Source organism: Diadema antillarum, unplaced genomic scaffold, assembly GCF_040938485.1.
Source record: "Diadema antillarum isolate AM-2024a unplaced genomic scaffold, OU_Dant_1.0 scf00000111, whole genome shotgun sequence".
NCBI classification, from domain to species: Eukaryota; Metazoa; Echinodermata; class Echinoidea; order Diadematoida; family Diadematidae; genus Diadema; species Diadema antillarum.
The window spans coordinates 2,583,768-2,600,049 of record NW_027271000.1 but is presented as its reverse complement, the minus strand read 5'-3'; the positions used below and the strand labels follow the sequence as shown (position 1 = coordinate 2,600,049).

At 38.4% G+C, this 16,282-nt stretch overlaps 1 protein-coding gene across 2 annotated transcripts in view; it reads left to right on the top strand.

The window, feature by feature from the left end:
- Positions 1 to 11,973, top strand: part of LOC139719483 (5'-AMP-activated protein kinase subunit beta-2-like) — a 29,156-nt gene extending 17,183 nt beyond the window's left edge. Inside the window, exons 5-11 of one of the 2 annotated variants that reach the window (XM_071630899.1) lie at positions 2,656 to 2,831; positions 5,747 to 5,840; positions 6,446 to 6,466; positions 8,792 to 8,897; positions 10,372 to 10,511; positions 10,854 to 10,922; positions 11,630 to 11,973. In XM_071630899.1, coding sequence (XP_071487000.1) covers positions 2,656 to 2,831; positions 5,747 to 5,840; positions 6,446 to 6,466; positions 8,792 to 8,897; positions 10,372 to 10,511; positions 10,854 to 10,922; positions 11,630 to 11,710 — 687 coding nt within the window. In that variant the 3' untranslated portion in view covers positions 11,711 to 11,973. The remainder of the gene's footprint in view (positions 1 to 2,655; positions 2,832 to 5,746; positions 5,841 to 6,445; positions 6,467 to 8,791; positions 8,898 to 10,371; positions 10,512 to 10,853; positions 10,923 to 11,629) is intronic. The other variant, XM_071630900.1, reaches the window with a different exon arrangement.
- Positions 11,974 to 16,282: the final 4,309 nt, after the last annotated feature.

Here is a 16,282-nt window from a genome sequence, read left to right as displayed (position 1 = left end):
CATGACCCATTTTCACCAAACTTGGCAGGTAGCATCCCTAGGGGGTTAGGAACTCCATTTGTTAAAATGGGCACCATGACCCACCCAGGGGGCCCCCAGGGGGCCCAAACCCCCCAAAATTAAGGAATCCGCAAAAATCTTCTTCTCTAGAACCAGAAGTGATAGAGCTAGGTTAATACTATGAGTTAGCACATTGATGACTGTAGTTTCAAGTTTGTTCATGGCAGAATCAGGGGTGCCCCCCTTTGGACCCAGGGGGGGGGGGGGGGGGTGGGGGTGAGGAGGGGTCCTAATGGGGCCTAAATTGTACATTTTTATCTTCTTCTTGAGAACCCCATGACCCATTTTCACCAAACTTGGCAGGTAGCATCCCTAGGGGGTTAGGATCTCAATTTGTTAAAATGGGCACCATGCCCCGCCCAGGGGGCCCCCAGGGGGCCCAAACCCCCCAAATGAAGGAATCTTTAAAAATCTTCTCTAGAATCAGAAGTTATAGAGCTGAGATAATACTATGAGTGAGTACAGTAATGACTGTAGTTTCAAGTTTGTTCATAGGAGATCCAGGGGTGCCCCTCTTGGGGGTGGGGGGGGGGGGGTGGTTGGAAGGGTCCAAATGGAGGCCTGAATTGTACATTTTCATCTTCTTCCTGAAAACCTCATGATGGATTTTTGTCAAACTTGGCAGGTAGCATCCCTAGGTGGTCAGGATCTCAATTTATCAAACTGGGCACCATGCCCCACCCAGAGGGCCCCAGGGGGCCCCAATTCCCCCAAATTAAGGAATCTTGAAAAAATTGGGCCCTTATTGTACATTTTCATCTTCCACTTGAGAATGCCTCGTCAAATTTTGGTAGAGCTGTGAATAATTTAGATTAGTGACTGCGTGAAAGGTGAACTTGCGATACTCAGGTGAGCGCTAGACCCGCGGGTCTCTTGTTCTTGTTTGTCGTTTTCGTCGTTTTCATTGCTTTGATTTCTGTCCATTAGAGCATTTGTAAACTTAATATTATAGTTCCATTTACATGTAGTTCATCATCCTGTGTGGTTGAAAGCCTTTGTAGTTCATGTGCAAGCATCTTTTTGTGTTAAGGGGTTTTGCTTGCTCTTTGCTTATTGTAAAAAAAATACAAGATTATAGAAGAGCAGGTTGTTGTATGCAGTGGCTAGCACTGTTAGTTGATCAGCTACCCAGCCATTCTTGGCAATAAGCATTGGAATCTCACCCACAAGCAGGCAACACACCTTGCCATACAATGCTGCTTGTGTTCATTGGCATGCCTGCTATTCAGACAGAAATTTGAAGGCTTGCTTCTGGGTCTGTACTAAGCAGGTCACTTGTTTGAATTCGGGCAGATACTGTCTTGCTGGTGACAAGGTCCAAACTGTATAATGCACAGGGATTGGACTTTGTTTAAACTCAAATTTCATACCAGATATCAGGTTTTGGTAGTGTTTTCAAGTACAATTTGTAAAAGCATGAAGTGGACTGCTATTGCTTACATTCTAAGTTGATAAAGATAGAGTTTCCAATTGAGCTGTCAGCATGAACTAGACAATTCATGTAAAATCTTTGAATATATGGCTGTGTGATACATTTTCCCCTAAATGATATCAAGGTTTTTATACAGCTGTATTCTTAAATTTCTTGGAAAACCAATTGCCTTCTGCATAATCTTTAGTTTATCCATGTTCTACAGAAGCGATGTGAGGTGGACACTTTGCAGAACCATTAGTACAGAATGTCTTTGTGAATGGCTACAGTATTGGAATTCACATCAAAGGGAAAGTTGTTGTGTATGAAACACATTCAGTCAAAGCAACTGATGCACTAAATTTAGCATTATGTTAGAAATACCCAAGGTCTGACAATCTGGCCTTTGTGTGGTAATTCATGAAGTGACTGTGGATCTCAAATAATGGTTTAAGTCATGCTGTCAAGTTACTTGCAAAAAAAAAAAAATGTTACTGTTGAAACGAGGCAAATACAAAATATTTCTTCTTGACTTGAAGTGGTTTTTAGGAAATCAACTACACTCATTATTTCATTATGTAAAGGATATACGTTGTATCATATGATATCAAGTAGAATTTCTGACATTTTAGACCCAAAAAGAATGAACAGTGTTGTTCAAGTGATATCATGGTCGTAAAAACAAGATAATTCTGTCTTGGCTTCATGAATGGTATTTCAAGATAATTCACATAATAGTCAAATAACATTTACATTATGTCATAACTCTTAGATGTACTGTATGGATTTCCATTTCAGCGTTTACAGTAGTGAACCGTACATTACGTGTGTGTGTGTATATATATATATATATATATATATATATATATATATATATATATATATATATATAGCTCAGGAAAAATTCCGCATTCATGTGTTTTATGAAGTATGAGAAATGCAGACTTAGGCAAAATGAATAAAAATTGAGCAACATTGGCTTTGTATAAAGCAGCAAATCCATAATGACAAATCAGTTGGAAGATATGTAATAGTTCACAAACTGATCAACTGCATCGTTCTGTGTGAGCAGCCAGAAGCTTACATAATTGAGTTTTTGAGAAAAAACAAACAAACAAATGTCATGTATTCTCTCCATTAAATGTTAAACATGATGATTTTCCCCCTTTTTTTTTTGTGCTCAGGAGTTGTTGCGAGATGATGGCCCCGACGGCAGACCTCGCACCACTACTCTACTGGAGCAGCCGTATGTTGACCCCAATGCCCTCCCCGTGGTGTTCCGTTGGGAGGGTGGTGGCAAGAATGTGGCAATTGCAGGGTCGTTTAACAACTGGCGCACAAAGATACCCATGATCAAGAGGTGAGGGGGGTGATATGTTGGCAGAGTGGAGAGCAAGTGTATGATTATCTGTTTGCTATGATCCATCTATGTTACAGTAACATGTATGTAGAAGGGAATAGGTAAACATGTTTTGTAGACACACCATTTTATGTTTTCTAAGGTACCATATCTTTTTCTATGCACAGGGTGGAAGGGCTACAGTTGTATTTCATGTTATTTCTGTTATTATGGCGCAGTATCCATGCAAGTTAAGACCACTGCAGTCTTATCATGCATGACACATGAATGTACAGTACATCAGTATTCAACTGTAATCAAGAGATTTGAATACAAGGCTACACCCTGTATTACCTATGTTATGTTGTTTATTACTGTGCCATCAGCAAGGCATGTTTATGGATGATGAGTTGATGTAAACTATGATTGTGGCAGATCTATATTGTGATGAAAAGTTGGTCGATAGGAGCAGAGTACCTGTAAACAATTACTGTGGACCACATTAGCCCTTATTTTTGATGGCATAGAGATCATGCAGCTCTTTGGTAATATATATATCTTCACAGAGACAAAATATTGAAAGGTTTGAATTAAAAGCCCGGGCCAAGCCCGGCACTGTAAACGGACAGGATTGCAGGGCTCGGCCCCGCAATTGAGGCCGGGCTTGGCCCAGCCCCGCACTGTAAACGGGGTCTATGTTTTAGATATGAGTTAGCTATTAGCTGACCTCTCCTGCTTTGGATGATTGATCTTTTGGACAAAACAAGCTCAATGTCCTCTCTGATCTGAGAAAGCTATAGTTACTTTCTGTACTGCAAAAACTTCACACACCATAATGAGAGCTTCCAAGTAGGCTTGGACCACGTTTACAGTGACTTCATTTCAGTGTAAACGCACAAAAGGCCAAATGCGGGGCCAAAATTGGCCGCGCATTTGGCCACACTCTGGAGGTGGTCTCGGCCGCGGGCCGAGCCGCGGCTGAGCCCGGCCTTTTCTCAGTGTGAACGCATACTGGGCCAAATGCGCGGCCAATTTTAGTCTGGCTTCCAAACCCTTTGCCCGTACTAATTCGCTATTCAGGATATTAACCCCCTCAACGTCAAAAACTAGTATAGTTTAAGGTGGTTTTGTCCTGCAAAGGATTTTTCCTTCGGCAAAGGCCTTTGCCCTAACGGCGACTTCGTCGCCACGGAATCCAGTTGGCAAAGGGTCTGAAAACCAGACTATACCAAATTGCGTTTGTTTACAAGCAGAGCGCCACTACGACGAAATATTGAAAGGTTTGAATTAAAAGTGCGGCTGAGCCCGGCAGTATAAACGGACAAAATTGCGGGGCTCGGCCCCGCAATAGAGGCTGGGCTCGGCCGCGGCTCGGCCCAGCCCCGCACTGTAAACGGGGTCATAGTATGCAAATACAATTTTTGTGCAAATGATGAAGAACACTGTGAAGTGCCAGACAGTTTGCTTGGTAGTACAACTTCTGTGTAAACATGACACATTTAGAATGTAAACACAGGACAGATAGGAGAGGCCTCCTTTTCTCGAGATGACAGATACAGTACCTTCAGGAGTCAGTCATTGTTGAAGGAACAGGCCAGTGGTGTAGCAGGCTGTTTATCAAGGCGTTACAAAAATGGGAACATATTAATTGCATGATTTCAAATTTAAGAAGTTACTCATCAGATCTCATTTCAGTGGTGTACAGTCAAATTGAAACGTGTCATGATGTCCTGTAAGTACAGTGTAGACCTAATATTGGACTGATTTCATGATACTGTTTGATCCTTTACAAAGTTTTGCTGGATTTTAGAATTTTGTAGAAAATTTGTGAAAATTTCTTAAATACTTGAAGATAGAATGCAAAATTTGTCAGCTACAATTGTATTTCTTAAATGAGTAATATGATTTTGTTGATGCAAGAAATCACATTGACTTGTCATCGATATGTACTTTATCTCTGTGGAATATGAAGAACAACTCTGCTGAACCTCCATGTGCAATTATCAGAAAGTTAATGTCATGTACGGTTTGAGAGGTCAGCAGATGTCCGCAAACAATATCAGCAACTCGCAGCAATCTTTTTATCTCAAGCCACAGTGACACCAGTCATGTGAGGGACTACATTGTACATGTAGTGCTGCATTGGGAAATTTTCCCGATCAAATAGTGCATTTTTTTACACAAATAGTGGGTTATTGATTTGGACAATTTCCTAACTGCAAAAGCGTGCTATTTTGAAAGTTTGATCTGTGGAAGACAGGCCTCAAGTTTGTTTGCATAGCCAGGTCTTTTTTTTCCCTCTCTTTACAGATCTTAATCAGAGTATAACCACCTGTATTTATATGAATTATTGCAAGGTCATGCAAACCTTTTTTTTTCTCCCCCCCCCCCCCCCCCCCCCCTTAACAGTCAGTTGAAAAGTGAGGGCATTTAACCCGAGTGTATTGTGCCAAGTATATATTTAGGGGGCGGTTCATAAAGCCATTTATTATCTGTGAAGGGCAAACACATTTTTTTTGCTGGGTTTCTGAGATAAATGGTGGTCAATGATACTGTTTAGTTGGAATTATTGACATAAGGCCTGAAGAAATGTAAAGATTACTGGTGTACACCCAGCAAATTATTATGTGCGATTGCTTGTTTTGCCAGACCCTATAGACTTTAATACACACCATGAAAACTGCCTTTCTGGCTAAATACTGTACACATGTATACATTGTATGTACACATTTGTATGTATGCATGATTCAAAAAGGAAAAAAACAATCACAATTCCGTTGCATTTACCATGTACATTTTTTTTTTAATAATGTGTACATGTAAGTATAAAAGAAAAAAATAATAATCCCAAATGTGCATTGATTGATGAGACTGGAACTAATACTCTGTGGTATACCAATGCATCCTCTCTCTCTCTCTCTCTTTAAATTCTGCAGTCATGGTGACTTCACAGCTATTATTGAGCTTCCAGAAGGTCAGCATGAGTACAAGTTCTTTGTGGATGGTCAGTGGGTTCATGCCCCTCGCCAGGTATGCCTCCATTCCCAGTATCAATATCGCAATGATTTATATGCCCAAGGGCAATCGTAGTCGTCTGAGTAGTCAGTGTGGTTCATCGTAAGCATTACTTTCTTTTGTCAGCTGTAATGTCCATTTGCTGTACATGGTTGTAGGTTACCCCCTCATTTAATCAATATGGACAATTTGCCACATGTTTTATTTTGCCCAATTGCACTTACCCTGTGCTGCCCACTCTTCCCATAATGCTGATAATTAGTGAGGTGAAATATCAGAACCCTCTGATGCACTTGTAGCTTGCACAGTCTACAAGGGAAGGGGGGTTCAAGTTAATCCTGAAAAGTGAAAATAGAATCTTAGGCAGTTTTGTATCAGGAAGGTGAAAAAAGAATCATACATAAAGGGAAGTATTGCTTTAGGCACAAGTTCTACAAATCATCTAATTCTCTCTGCTATTTCATCTTCAAACCAGTTCATTAAAATTAGGGAGAGAATGGTTTGCTTTATGTTTAATACTGACTAGTATTGGCCACTGCTTTTAAATCAGTACTGCCACTGAGCTTTTCTGAGGGAAATGTTGATTTCCTTCTTCACATGCACTCGTCTTCATTTTGGAGACTCTGACACCAGAATCTGAAGTAAGTTTGATCAAGATGCAGGCCTTCTTGAGTTCCTCACTGCTTTGGAATCATAGCAAACAATGTGATTTGTTTGCTATGGAGCTTGCTGTTTGTGCCTATAAATCCTTATATGTGTGCACTTCAAGTGTTGCTAAAAGTGCTGTCCAAAATTGTGACTCTTTGAACACTGATTTATATCTCATGAGAGTGGCGGTTTCATTTTTATTCAAATATTTGTGACATCTGTGGTTCTAATTTCTGTTTCATATGAGCTTTTTTTTTCTACCCCTTGCTTTGAAACCTTTACTTTTTCTGTAACTTGAAATAAGCAAGTAGTTGCTGGCATATCCTACAAATCATTGTCGTTGTTTGCTGTGCCTGTGATGTGAAAGTGAAATTTCGCCGAGATAAAAAACATTCATGAAATTTACCCAGACTCGCACCGAACAGAATTGTCTTAACCTTAAAATGAAATGCGTCTGGATGCTCAAAATGAGTCTATTGAATATAGAAGATCAACCAGAATTGCAGAAGTTTCAGTAAAATCTAAAAAAAAAAAAAAAATAGTTTTACATGTTGCTGTCAAACACAAGCTTTGATCACAGTCACATGTTCAACTATGATGAGGTGTTTCCAGAAATCTCTTATTACTTCGTACACACCCACAACACACACACACACACACCCACACACACACACACACACACACACACACAGATAATGAATAATTCATGTTTTGGGTGAATAATCACATTCATTAACAGTTTATTGGAACCGTTGGATGATTTTAATGCAAAGCATACAAGCCATACTGCTTTACTATTTCAGAAACAACAAATAAAGTGAAGATTTCTATGTACATGTACATATGTCAGTGTTACCCTCCCAGATCGATGACATCTTCATCATATGTAATTTGCATTGTTGTGATTATGGCTAATATCTCTATTTTGTGTAAACATTTAACTTTGAAACATTATTTTCTATTCTTTGTCCAAATGTGATAGAAATCTTGGCCATTCCACTCTCGTGGACATAGGAGACAGAGTGGTGTTTCACTTAAATGGACAGTACTATAATGTACCGTACATGTAGACCTAATTATTTGAATTTTATAGTCATGTTGTGGAGGATAAATGAGAAATGCAGATTGTGTGATATTCTATTCAAGACTTAGATACTGTTACTCAGTTTGTGTACGTTGTATTTAGATTAAAACTAAATGCTAGATTATATAAAGTTGCTCTGACCATCTGTCATTGTCAAGCCCTGTTGTTGGTGTGAATTGTGGCAATGTGCATCAGATCATAATGTGAATCTGTGGAAACCATTCTTGGGGAGATGAGTGTGCCAAAAGGGAGTACTCATTACATATTTTGTGTTGGTATATCTTGAATCTCTGCATTTCTTGTAATACCATTGCCTTGCTGTCTATTCTGTCTTTCTTTGTGTGAATATGTAGCCTTATGTGATGTACACTTGAGTGAGGTATCATCCAGCTAAATAGTTGGGGCACTGTTTTTGTCCCTCAAGAATCTTGGAAGACATGGTTCTCAATTGATGTGTAGAAGTAGTGTCTATACCCTACTCCCATACTGGAGTCTTATATTTAACTTCATTTTCTAAACAGTACCTGGTATGTCTCTTGTGAAATTGTCTAAACGTCCTACACAGGGAATGCAAGGAACAATTCATCTCCTTATGTAGAAAAATGAAGAGACCAATGACATGGTATGCATCATATGGTGTACATGTACATTACTTGTTGCAATCAAGGCTTAATTGTAAGGAAGTGTCAGCTGCATAGAAATAGCAAACGTCGAAGACAATTTTGAATGATGACATGCAAGAAATCAACATAAAACAGTACTACTTGAAATGAGTGTCCAGCATTAAGAAGGTCGAAGGCAGCTGTCCCATGGGAGAAATATCAGTATGACTTCATTGGTTTTCTAGGTGTTAAAAAATAATACCGTGTGTTGATATCTGCATTGTTCGTTTGCAGATTGAACATTTGGACAGATAGATGCATTCAAGAGTGAAGGCCATATCAGTCACGTAAATCTAAACTTGACAAGAGAGTGATTGACTCACTGCTAAATATGTGTACCAAGACAGATGAATACTATTCCTTGTTTTGGTTTTTGCAGTGCAGGTTTAACAAGATACGTTCAGTCCTGGTCTTCGACATCAATGTGTGGCACATTTCATTTTAACTGAAACAAGCTTTTGTTTTGACTGTGGTTATGAAAAACATGGTCAATACTTGTTCCTCCTCATATAGAATCTGAAAGAAATCTTGTTATTTGTTATGTATGTAATTACTCTTCTTGATTTTGGCAGCCTACACAGAGCAACACATATGGGACTGTGAACAACTTCATCAGTGTATCCAAGTCTGACTTTGAAGTTTTTGAAGCTCTTGCAATTGATTCATCAAGAGAGAGAAGTAAGTACTGTGAAATGATTAATGTTCGTGTGTATTTTAATTTCGCAAATTTTGCAAGAGCCAAGATTCACAAAATTAAAATGCATGTGAAGGCTCTTGTCTACACTATATGCATTGAATGCCAGAGGCACTTCACGAAAATTTCATGCCATGAAAAAGGCCATTGGCTCCAATTCGCAAAAATTTTGTGCCACTAAAATATCATGTTTTACAGTATACCTCAGACATCGCCCAGCAAAAAGATAAGAACTGTTCTAATCACAGGAAAGTAGTTTCAAAGTTTCTTGTGCATTTAGGAACAAATGCCAGTCATTGATATTCAAAAGGCACTGTATCACATTTCTCCTGTGACTTGAGTGTGTAAAGTGGCATGCCATGCTCTTACACAATAATTTTACTATTTATCGAACTTTGTTTATGAAACTGTTATTCATGTGAATCAGGAAAATCTTCACCTTCTCATAATACAGAGGTGAATTCGAACTCAGGTCTACCATTGGTATGTAACAAGCTATGTTTCAACATCCTACATACCAAGAGATGGAAATATGTGAAACACTGCTGAATGAATTGAACTGGTTTTAATAACTTTCCTCCCATCCCCCACAAGTTTTCATGTAATGCAAATCAAAATCCACTTTGGTGAGGTCGGAACATGGTACAAAATGCTAGATGTCTTCTTTGAATCTTAGATGAGAACAGTTGTATGATGGTTTGTTGATTCTGGAATTATATCGTATGACATACCACACATTTTATGCTGCAAGCTTAAGTAGTACTCGAGATCTGATACAGTAGCTGTGCAAACAGCCCTCAGAGTGGAATATTATGGATGGATGTTAGTATGTCTGTGTAAATGTTTGTGTAGTTAGATAAGAGGTGTGCACAATGAGGTGTATGAATTGATATAAAATGGGACTTTGTGCACATTACTTGAACTTGGACGTTAAGATCTTCCCGTTTATATGGTCTTCTGACAAGAAAAAAAAAAAGTCTTTTCACTGCAGCTGTACAGACTTGCTCTGTACCAAAATGTTCTGTTTCCTTTGATCAATTTTTGGAATTTTTTACAAAATTATGGATAAATGATACACATCTTTGATTTATGACACAATTTTTTCTCCTAGAGTGTTCATAAAGTCCCATTCAATATAAAAGTTACCGGTATATGGTGTAATGTACATACACATACACTGCATGCTACATCGCACCCTAGGTGCCTGCCAATTTACTTATGGCATTGTCTTTACTTGTCTGCAACATTGCCTTGTCATGTGACCAGTTTGAATTTTTGAAGATTTTACCATAATGCTCAAATTCTAACAAAAGAAGTGAATCTTTCCAATGAAAACTTCATATAATGTTGTCTGTAGAATGATTACACTGTTGATTTGCCTGCTATAGCGAAAAGCAATCGTCAGTGATACATGAAATTTGATGATTTTGGTATCATTTTGTGATGTGTGCTGCTCAGGTGTGGATACGTCTGGATCTCCCCCTGGTGACTACAGCCAAGATATCCCTAGCAGGGAGCTCCAGGAGAGGACCAGTGGTCCCCCTATCCTGCCCCCGCAACTCCTGCAAGTCATACTCAACAAAGATATTGGACCCCAGGTAAACCACAGCCTCCTACCCTTCTCATTTCTACCCTCCCTCATGATTGCAAATGTAACTGGCACAGGGCATGAGTCCTCGTGATAGTACACTAACAGTATCATAATTCTTAGAAGTTAGCATTGTGTGAATATAAAATAAAAACTAGTTGCATGAAATGACAAATTCACTGGTAGATTATTGTGTCATTACTTGCATTTCACGGTCTGTGAAATTAACTTTTGATGTGTTTTCATCTTTTTTTTCTGTAGTTGACTCTAAGATGCCTCAAGCATAATATCGCTCCTATTCCTCTCTTTTTGTACAAAAGAATAACTCATTTTCCCTTTTAATTTCTTTCAGTATGAACCAGCGCTTCTGCCCGAACCAAACCATGTCATGTTGAATCACCTGTATGCCTTGTCAATAAAAGTAAGTATAATCAAATCTGGCACTCCATTGCTCAAAGTAGATGTGGAGACAGGTTTTTCTGTATGTTAGCCTATGCCACCCTGTACAACATGATATGGGGAAACACTTTATAATAACTTGCGGCTTTTAACATGGTGAATTTGGTGGTAGCGATTGTCCATTAAAATACTGTATTAGCTGGCCTCTTTTATATTTCGTTTATAAGGCATTGGTTATAGCGAGGTAATATTGGCGGTCCCACCAACCTTTCCTTGTAATGAGAAAGGTCATATTCATGCTTACGTCATGATGCCCACCACCTAAACTTATTCTGTTTCCTCTCACTTGCAAAGTTTAATCTTGTCACGGGTGCATATTTCTTGTGGTAGTATTCATTGCTAGCCAAGAATGTCACCATTCCTCTGAACATATGGTTAGAAGTAACTTTCATAGAGATGACCACCAATTTGCATTTAGCCATTGAATTTATATGACAGGATAATCTAAATTTTCAAAAAGATTTCAGAGCTGATGATGCATAAGTGAATTTATAAAGAGAGATATTTCTTTTATTCTCAAATCCCTTCAATTAATGCATTGCATTAAAATGGAAAGTAGATGGCAGTGTTACAATGTTGCCAAACTACATACTTCTGAAACGTTCCCATGTCTTGTTACTTTCTTGTCACTTTTTAGCCTTTTTTTTTGTTTGTTTCTGTTCCATACAGGATGGAGTTATGGTGCTCAGTGCGACACATCGCTATCGAAAGAAATATGTGACAACTCTTTTGTACAAGCCAATAAACTAGATCGTAGTATATACTGTGTATTATATTAGTGTGGACTTCAATCTGTACTCTTGTGTGGTGAATATGATATGACTGAACATCCCCAGTGAAACTGCAAATCTTCCATGCTAAAGAGATTATCTTTAAAGGAGTAAAAACAGGATAGTGTTGTACAGATATATATGTCTTGTAATTGTGTATCAAAGGAAGATTATTTGTGTATGACACTCCCTTGTTGGTGAACAGTGAAGGTCATTTTGTCAAGCGAATCATTGTATTTTGTCCTCCCAATATACCGTATACCATTACCAAATAACACAAAGCAGATATCTGACTTTTTCTCCAGTCATAGACTTGGCAGTCAATATATTTTCTTGATGTTCCCTTGTGACTGTAGTTTTGTACTATAAATGAATTGTGAAGCATATCAGTATATTATCTAGTACCCAATATATCTCACTGTCTCTCCTGTTGGTGTTTCCCCTCAGTTGTATGTTTGTATGAATATCCTGTGTACTCAGCTCGGTGCATGTGCTCTTGATCTTGCCAGTATTGGCGTGAAGATTTACTTTTGTGTTGTCGTAATCAGCATGGAAGGCTGCAAGTTAGTCTTGATCGAGGTATTTTTCTGCATTTTTATCAAGAAATAAGACAAATGTCTGGAAGTATTGTATTGTTGAAAAGAGACAAGAATTACTGGTACTGCCTGCATATAATTGCTTTACAGAGATGCCCGGTAAAATGCAGGCTGCGAATGTTAGGCCAGGGTTTTCCTAGAGACTAGCGGCAGTGCGGAAGGGAGCCGAGATGTTAGTGTTGACTGGCGACGTGATGAGATAAGCACTCTTGCAGGAAGTTTATGACTTTTAATGCCAAAGGGATTATAGATTTCCTGAAATATGGGAGAAGTAAAAACTACCCAGTATCTTACTGTAAGTATCCAGGGGCAGCTGGTAGAAAACTTAGGAGAACAGGGACTAGAAAAAGAGAGAGCTTGAGGGATTGTAGTGGCACAATGATGGTTCATCGAATAATGCCACAGCCCTGTGGATGATCAAGCTTTTTCTGTGCAGGAGGCAAGAATTGATATGTACTCATTTGCACAATGGATGGTACATTGTACGAGATTTTAGAAATGGCAACACGATGCTCATTTGTCTGGAGGTTGGAGACATAAGCACCAGCTTTCTCAGAATTTCACATGCAGCCAACAGTTGGCATCCATGTACTGCAGGTCAAATGTCCAGTGACATTGTGTTAGACTCTAACAAGGGAGCTCAAAAGATCTTTTTTTTTCTTATAGTTTTCAATAGTGAAAGTCTGTTCAAATTGGAATATATAGTTGTGCAAAAGTGAACGGGGGAAAATCATAATTTCATCCCAAGGAGTGACACGTTCTGGTAATATACCTACCATGTTGTTTAGATGCTGAGATTGCATGTTTCCGTGGCGGTAGGAGTCAGATAGTTTAACCATGATTGGTCGACATGTGAACTGCCAGGGAAATTGAGGAGAGTGAATTACTTTTTTTTTTTTGGAGACTTCTAGGACAGTGTGAAATAAAACAGTACTTGCGATGTTTGACAGTGAATGCTCTCCACACGGAAAATGTCTTTAAGGTGAGAGGTGTGCCAATAAGCTCACAAAATTCCTCTTTGCTAGAGAGGTTGTGTTTTTGTTTTATAGTGTGGTGTAATATGGGGACCTGAACAACCTTCTCACAGGGCAGGTTTTACTTTTAGAGTGTGACTTCACATATTGACACCATGTTTTACTATCTCAACCTTATTTGAAATTCTGAGCCAGTAGTACATATCTGCCAAGATGGTGACTATTGCTTTGCTTTGAGCAGATGTGCTTTTTAAGGAGATACAGGATAACCTTACTGTTGACAATATAGAATGAATAAGATCTGGATGAATATTTGACATAGCATTGGCAGAATTGGAAATACAACTGTACCTTAAGTGTAAAGTGTTGGCTGAAAGGAATACATCTCCACCATGAATTCACATGGGCATTATTATTTTTTTCTTTTTTCATTGTTTCTTGTGCATAAGTTGATCATCCAGTTATTCCTCTTAATAGTTTTTGTGCTCTCATTAGATTTCCACTGAAGCTCCAGAATGAATTTCCTCTCTTTAAAATGTCTGTAATCCGTTTTCATGGAACATATGCCAAGGGGAATACTCTCAGTTCATCTCATTCGTAGGATTGAGCACATCTTGTGCGCCAACTAAGCCACCCCGTATGTGTAAATTTTGGGAAAAGAATGATAATGATGCTAGGATAGTGTGAAGGTTAGACTTTATCAAAATGCTCAGATAATGTGTCCATATGTAAGGATTGTAAAAATGTCAGGTTTGTAAAAAGGTGTTGGACTTTAAGTGAATCAGTACTAGGGTATACAGACCAAAACAAGTGCAGGGCTTGTTGAGCCTTCTACGAGTGCTCATGCTCAAAATGCGCTGGTGCGTCGGCTTTTCTCTTTTAGGCTCATGTTAATGATATTTTGATTTCACTGCCGCTGTTACATACAGTCATATTCATCTGAGCATTTCTGTTCATGAAGACGGCTTTTTACTCGACTTTTCCCCTATTAACTGTCAAATGGTCCTTTCTCCCATTTGTCACATGCATGCATCAATATTCATCTGACACTTTAAAATGATATGAGAAAATAACTTTTATCTTTGCTAGGAAAGATGTGATCGTTTGCTATTTGGTCTTTTGTTGTTATTTGTTATTTCTTAGTTTCCTTTAATTACCAGTGCAATCAGTGTAAAGTGCATTATTTGAGAGTGACCGTGTTCATTGCTTTGTTTTGGTTAAAATTTTAAAAGGTACTTGAATTTTTTTCTTTCTTTTCATTTCAACTTATACATGAAGAGTGACAGTCAGAAATTATCTGTAGTAGATACCTTTATGCAAACTTGCAAAGGAATATTCAAGTGTGGTGTGAAGTGAAGACTGAATTTGCAAAATTGACACACTGTCTATCAGTACCAGTATGTCATCAGTTGATGACAAGGTACAGAAAGCAGTTAGCAACTTCATCTCAACATAGGATCTTTACCCACGGTATAAATAATCTTTCTTTAGTTTGGAGATTGTTCCTATGTATGACGATGATCACCAATGTTACTGAAATCATGTATGTATTTTTTTTTAAATAGTTTTGTTTCTTATGTCAATTTGTGTTCTGACCTATGCCAATTGCATGGTGTGGCATATGTATTACCCTGGCCTGAACACGGACTACGCATGTGTTTAGCCTTTCTTTGAAGAAAATTTCGGCACCATCGTTGTTACTGAATCTGAGGTGTCATTGGTATTTTCAAGCTTGTATCTTTTCTTACACCTTAGTACACTGTATTTCCATGCATTATAGTCAGTTGCAGAAGTATCGTGTAGTCGGTTGAAACAAGATGTGTACCATGTGTAATGACACACAAAAGAAGTGATAAGCATGATTGAAGATTGAAATCTGAAATGCCACCATATTGCAACCTTGTCTGTATATAGGAATATTGTTGCTAATGTATCATATAGGTAAATAAAATGGTTGATTACCTTTTGATTATCCATATTTTATCTTCTCACATGGGGGAGGACTGGTGAATATGAAAGACGAGTGTTTCATGTAGCTCTTGTGCGGTGACATTTACAAAACTTGAATGAGCATTTCTGTTTTTTTCTCTAATAAGTATAGGTCACTCAAGCATGGCACCTATGTTACACCGAGATTCATAAATAACCCTAAATTAGCAGTTACCACCTACGCATTACAACACAACATATTGTGCTCAGCAACTTGATGTTGCAATTACTGGTATCTACTGCTATACATGTAATGTTTCATGTGAATCATCCAAGGTGCATATGCTCCTCCATCTTTGTCACAGAAACTGATCAATCTGTATTTAGCGGCAACTAGTCCAAAGTAGGATTTATGCAGTCAGTGATCATGGAGTGAAATGTTCACATTTGAGGCAAGGTTTCATAATCCACTCAGAAATTTTTGTAAATCACCAAGGGAACTTCAAAGCTCCCTTGGCAGAGAGGTGTGGATTGTTGTTTAAAAGGTGCTTGGTATGAGACCAACAGTGTACCTGACATGGAAAAACAAGAGTTTTTGAGAGTATGAGTTTAACTTACAGATTTGCAGTCAGTTTTTATTCTGGGGCCGACAAATTTAGAAGAGGAATTGTTGTAGATTGCCACATGTTACATCATCACAGACTGCTTAGAGTTCTTTTTTTGTTTCAGGGGCATTGTGTGAGGAGTACATCCTCATTTGGGGTTTCTGAAGTATGCAAATGAAAGATATTGTCTCTGAATGCAGTTATTAAAAGATGTGATGTTTACACAATGTTCAGCTTGATCTTGATAAAGGCCATTTGATGTTTGAACTTAACTGTATTATGCCTGCATGGTGAGATACTCTCACACATCTTAAACCACTAAAAATCACCATTAACTACTAAATTTGCCTTATTTTGTTTGCAGCAGGATTCTACTATTCATAAGGGATGACTGTAGGAAGCAAAGTGAGATTAATGTATATAATAGTGAAACTATATGAAATTTAGA